General features: G+C 31.8%; 1 protein-coding gene across 3 annotated transcripts in view; it reads left to right on the top strand.

The window, feature by feature from the left end:
* Window positions 1-312: 312 nt before the first annotated feature.
* The window catches only part of LOC143080719 (acyl-coenzyme A diphosphatase NUDT19-like), a 28,237-nt gene continuing 22,549 nt past the window's right edge, over window positions 313-6,000 (top strand). For all 3 annotated transcript variants that reach the window (XM_076256718.1, XM_076256716.1, XM_076256717.1), the window contains exons 1-2: window positions 313-1,085; window positions 2,113-2,320. In XM_076256718.1, coding sequence (XP_076112833.1) covers window positions 318-1,085; window positions 2,113-2,320 — 976 coding nt within the window. In that variant the 5' untranslated portion in view covers window positions 313-317. The remainder of the gene's footprint in view (window positions 1,086-2,112; window positions 2,321-6,000) is intronic.

The raw sequence follows: 6,000 nt of genomic DNA, 5'->3' as shown, positions 1-6,000 counted from the left end.
GAATGCAGTGTAAAACTTATTTATTTGTTTATACAGTGTATATTTGATATACATGTATTCACTTTTTGGTATTATTACAAACCTTTCTAGGAATTTGACTAAAAGAAAAATCATCTTTCTGATTGTCTTGTTTTTATCGATATCCTTTTCTTATAAATGTATATATAAAATAAAATATTGTATTTCTTTTAATTTTTTTATATTAAAGATATATAAAAGTTATGACGGTATTCAGTTTAAAATATTTATATTAAAATATTAAATGATTTCATGAACATAGCTTAACCCATAAATTCAAAAATAGCTGCCACCATTAAATGATTGTTCACTTGAGTAAACAAATTCTTATTAACATGGCTACTATTTTAAAACATTGGAGGGAGGCAGCTACTCTGATTATTGCTGCTAAATCGAAGAACATTGCAAACAGATACTCTTATGAAATTTTGATGTTGAAAAGAAGTGGAAAAAGCAAATTTATGCCAAGCTGGAGTGTGTTTCCTGGGGGCGTGGCAGAAGATGCTGACTTTTCCCCAGAATGGGTTGGCCTTTTTTCCTCTCTTGACAATGATATATGGCCCAAGACATTTGCTCATTTTGCAAATGTGGGGCAAGGTCCTCCAATGTTTAGCAGACAACGGGATGAACATTATTCTAAAATCCCAAGTGAAGTTGCCTTTAGAATATGTGCTATAAGAGAGACATTTGAAGAATGTGGAATATTACTAACCAGATCTTCAAATGACAATAAAAAAAAAACCCTAACAGAGGCAACAAATATAGCAAAGAATTATGGCAAAATTGGTAATATTACTATTTCTGATTTTGAGATATGGAGGGAGAAGGTAGATAAAGATGCAACACAATTCATCAAAATGTGTCAAGAATTTAATATGGTTCCTGACATATGGTCATTAACAGAATGGTCAAACTGGTTGACACCTGTCAACATGGTCAATAAGGATAGAAGAGCATCTGGAACTGATAAAGGTTCTAAAAGAAGATATGATACTGCATTCTTTCTTTGTTTATTGGACACTGTACCAGATGCTATGCATGATGATAAAGAAACTGTACATTTACAGGTTAAAATCCACCTAGTACTCTTTTTACACTATTATGCTTAAATGAATTGATGTTAAGCATGTTAAAATTCCATCATTTGTCTGTTTTGTAGCATTTCAAAGTCTGATTAAACATGGTAAAGACCATTAAAATTTTAATCAAATTGAATGATTTTGTGAGGACATTTGACCGGCTGATTTATTATCACAGTAATTCTAACTGTATACATTAAAAATTATGTTATACATAGTGAACGTTTCACATCATTAATTATTAATAATTGCTTGACAACATTTTTGAAAAAAAAAAGATTGAGAACAAAGATGGTGTGTACTATGTACTAAAAGTGGGTATTCTGTTCTAGTTAAAATCATAGGTACTTGGGGACAGAACATTTTTTTTCAGCCCTCTCCCATTTTTCCAAAATCAGTTATTTTTTGGTTTTCTATTAATTTCAATTATTTTCACATTCTTGTGTATCATGACTATGAACATAAATATACTATAAATAACGTGTATTTGCTATTTACTATCAATTCCAAGTTTACTATCCACGGAGGTCACTGATATATTATATAGAGAGCTCTCTTTTGCAATACAGATTTTGGAAAAAGGGGGAGGGCTAAAAAAAATTGTCCTGTCCCCAAGTATCTATAAGCACAGCACGGAAATATTCAGTTGCTTTACATTGCAATTGAAACTATATAACTGTACATTTATGACTATATTTTTTTTTGGTGAATGAACAATCAACTTCAGTAATGTTTACTGTTTGGTCTAAATTAGCTAAATATATCTCTGCAACTTGCACATTGATTTTTTCATATTCTTTTCAATGTTGCAATGTCATTTTATTTATTTAATTTATGAAGATGACGACAGTTCATGACTATGGATAATTTATAATCACAAACTTTATTAACATTGATATGACTTGGTTGAATATATAACACAATGGAAATTCATGTTGTACATACTTAAAATACATGTATTTCAATTACAAATGTCATTAATCTCGTATACCTTTTTTTTTTTTTTTATCTTCAGTGGTTTCCACCAGATGAGTTGATAAAAAGTCATTTAGAATCTAAAGTTAAACTGGCTCCACCACAGATTTATGAAATATGTAGATTTCTGAACTTTAAAGATATGGAGGAGTTGAATGAATTTTGCCTGACCAGAATCAACAAAAGAGTAACGAGAAATTTTCCAGTACCTGCTATCTGTGACGATGGAATGTTTATTCTATATCCAGGTACATGTATAGAAATTTTAGTATATTTTTGGGTCGAACAAAGTTTTGTAGTTAAAGGCAAATCAGAAGATTCTGTCTAATATGGGCCGTGGACACAGTTATCCTTTGATTTGCGGTGTCTACAAATAGAGTCCCTAGTGTAGACAGTGTATAACATGCAAATTTTTTTCGTACACCTTCCAAATTTGTTTCTTTATATATTATGCATAAAATAGTTAGAAGGGGAATGAAATTACTTGTAAACAAAATTTAGGGCATGAATTTTTAGGTTAAGTAGTGATTTTGTCCAGTTTGAAAATGTCAAAAATTAGTATGTCTGAAGCTGTCAAACTGAATTACAGACCCCCTTAACTTAAAATTGTCCATATTTTGAGTTAGAGCCGATAGAATTTTCTTTAATTTTGACATAGTTTGTCCCAAAAGTGGTACACTACACTATAAAAAAACTTTTTTGGATAGAGCAGGTGCGATTTTTTTAATTTGCGTTTTTTGTCTAAAAGAAATGCACTACAAAATAACTGTGTTCTCTGGCCAAATTTGATAATTCAGATATGTTGATAGCATATAGAGGCATTTAGGGGTCACACCACTTCAGAATTTTAGGTAGACATGAAGACCCAATAGGCATGACAGGGAGATGTGAGAAATCATGATAATGCCATTCATGTAGAGACAAAGGAGTAGGAGCAATAAGGCCCTTATTTGGCCCAAATATTACTGCAAATTTAAAAGTTAGCATACATATTCTGAAATTTGTCGTAACTAGACTAAGGTACCAGGTATTCAGAAAATAAAAACAAATTTCACGTTTAACGAGTTACCATGGCAACAAACCATGACGAAATTAGTATAGTGTAACAGTTATTGGGTTTCGGGATTGTAAACAAGTTTTTATGTTGTTGTTCGTTCTTTCAATAAAGTTTGAGTTCTGCAGACGTCTTTTTGTCTATTTGTGGTGCCATATAGGACCCACTACTGAAGAAGTGCTTTAGGCATCACAATATTTTGTAAAATATCTTGATTTTCCTAGTTTTTCATCAAATTTTAAGTATATTATAGATTGGCAAAGTATGTGCGCACACAAGAAACAACCTTATATTTGGTGAGATTATGTCAATAGTAATAATAAAGCTTCTCTTAAATTATTTTGTTGTTTCTTGTCTGCGCACGATGTTTCCGCAATGGAAATTAAGATGGAAAACTGCATAAATTCTGTATTTTCATCGTTTCAAGAAAAAGGTACATATTATGATGTAATTGTGACGTCATCAGATAAAAATTCTTTATGTTTGGTTTTTTTCCTGACTCTATGCTTTTCTAAACAATATGTGCAAATTTGAAATGGTTGTCAAATATTTTATTATCTTGGAACAAAATCTTGCCTTACTCCTTTATCAACATTTTATTTTCTTGTTCACTTTGATGAGCCTTTTTTTTCATGATTAATGTTTTTTCTATTTTATTGTCTTGTGGTCTGAATAAATTGATAAAGGAGAACTTAAGAAATAGGAGATATTGTAATAGCTGGCCTAACGAGTGCCTTGTTACTTTGCTGCCACCACCTGTGTTTACAGGTACACAGAGGACCTAAATAGACTAGAACAAAGAATGGTTTAAACACGGGTGTACTTTATATTTAGAAGTTATTATCTAAGGGGGAGGGGTTTTAATTAGGTCAAAGGGATCAAAACGCCTCAGTATATTTAATCTCAAGAATCAAACGTGTGAATACTTAAATAGGGGAAGGGATGAAAATTGTAAGGGGTATTCAGATACGCTCTAGTCTGTGGAAATGAACACACTCCTGTCGTGTAGTTTATAGAACAGATTATCTCTGTAAGTTAGAGGCAGAACCTCTAAATAGTCGACATATAAACTATCGCTAAGGAAGTGGAACCGAAGGACTGGTACAAACAGACTATCGCACAAATGAATATTTCTGTCTGACGATCAAATAGTCTCTTGTCTAGGCATAACAAGAGGATCTATTCTCTCATGAGACAGTGTTATGACACCAACAACCAGAGACCAGACTGGACTATTATTGTGTAAGTTTACTGACAAATAAACAAGATATTTACGAGCATAATTGTGTATTATACGTAAAGCATTTCATATAATTATGTAAGTATCACAGAGAAACAAATTACAGTTTTACAACTTTTCAGAATGTATTTCCAAATATGTATCCAGTTATTTTGCCACAGTGTTCAACCTACTACCTAATAATTTATGTATATAATATCTATGTTTTAAATATAACTATTATCTTCTAATAAATTATACATTAAACATAACAGTACTTTGTTATATAATTTAATAGACTTTAATCTCCTGGAGTAAGCACAGGAAGACAAACTTCAATCATTGAGACTGCGAGTATTTAAAAAGTGAAGTTTAATTATTCCTCAAGAGAATTATTCTAGCTCCTTACAATTCTTAGCCTAACAAATATACAGGATTTACAAATATTCTCTCTGAATGCTGGAAAATCTCAGCAAACAGGATACTTAACAAAATGTCCTTAACAAAATGGGAGGGGAAAAGGGGAATGGGGAAGGCATGTATCTTTAATCCGTTTTACCTCAAAGAAACAGGTTAGCAAATGAAAACTAGCCTGAATAAATAGACTTGCTATTTATATGTACAATTATATTAAATCCATTTTTGATTCTGATCTAAGTCCTAGAAAAAAAAAGACTTATAATGAACAGAACAAGTCCAAATATTTAGTAATTTAGATAAATCAACTGCACTAACAATTGAAAGAGCTACATAAATGTATATTTAAAAAGCCAAATGTTTTAAATTGCAGTAAAACTTCTTAAAATCTGATGAAATACATGATGAAATATCAGCGTCTGCTAAATATGACTAACCGAAAATAAAGCAATGTCTCTCAAGGACTGACTAGGTAGGAAGAGCTCCTGACAAACAGGTGCAAGCTTTTTATACCCGACGGAGCTATCGGGGTAACGAACGATTCTTAACTGGGGAACGAACGGGGAAACTGGGAACGGGCCTGAGTCAATATGGTCAAGTACGAAAAGAATCCCCGATTGCTAGAATTATGTACATTAAAACGTAAACAGTATATTTACGGAACATAAAAATCATCTTAGTACAATTTGCAATCATAATTAATATCGTTTCTATACAATAATCTTGTGATAATCGATCTACAACCGCTTTAATATTCATACACTGTTTTACGCTAGTGGTACATAAAGTTCACCTGAGGTTACACCAGTCAACCTCATTTGCATAATCAATACACAAATATCACTGTGCCGGAAATAGCGGATGATGCACAAAAGCGAAAGTAACTACATAAGTTATCTCGATTATACCTGAATAAAAATGATTGAACACTGGGAAAACGGAATGAATAGGACACTGAAAGCATAACGAATTGAATTAAAAAGGTGAGAACAAGTACCAAACTGTAAAATAGCCTAAAATCATATCATAGCCGATAACAGGTGCTTGGAAGAAAAAACACATGTTTTCAAAGGAATTTCGCTTGGCCGAGTCATTACATTGGCTCCCCACTTGAGTTTTCAGTGTCCTCACGAAAAAATACAATTGTTATGAATAATTATGCTCATATTATAAAGAAAATATAATTTCAACAACAACAAACTTTAAACTTTAAAAACTTAATAACCTTGACTAGAATC

Source organism: Mytilus galloprovincialis, chromosome 6 (assembly GCF_965363235.1).
Source record: "Mytilus galloprovincialis chromosome 6, xbMytGall1.hap1.1, whole genome shotgun sequence".
NCBI classification, from domain to species: domain Eukaryota; kingdom Metazoa; phylum Mollusca; class Bivalvia; order Mytilida; family Mytilidae; genus Mytilus; species Mytilus galloprovincialis.
The sequence above is the reverse complement of the archived record's forward strand: the minus strand, read 5'-3'. Positions and strand labels throughout refer to the sequence as shown.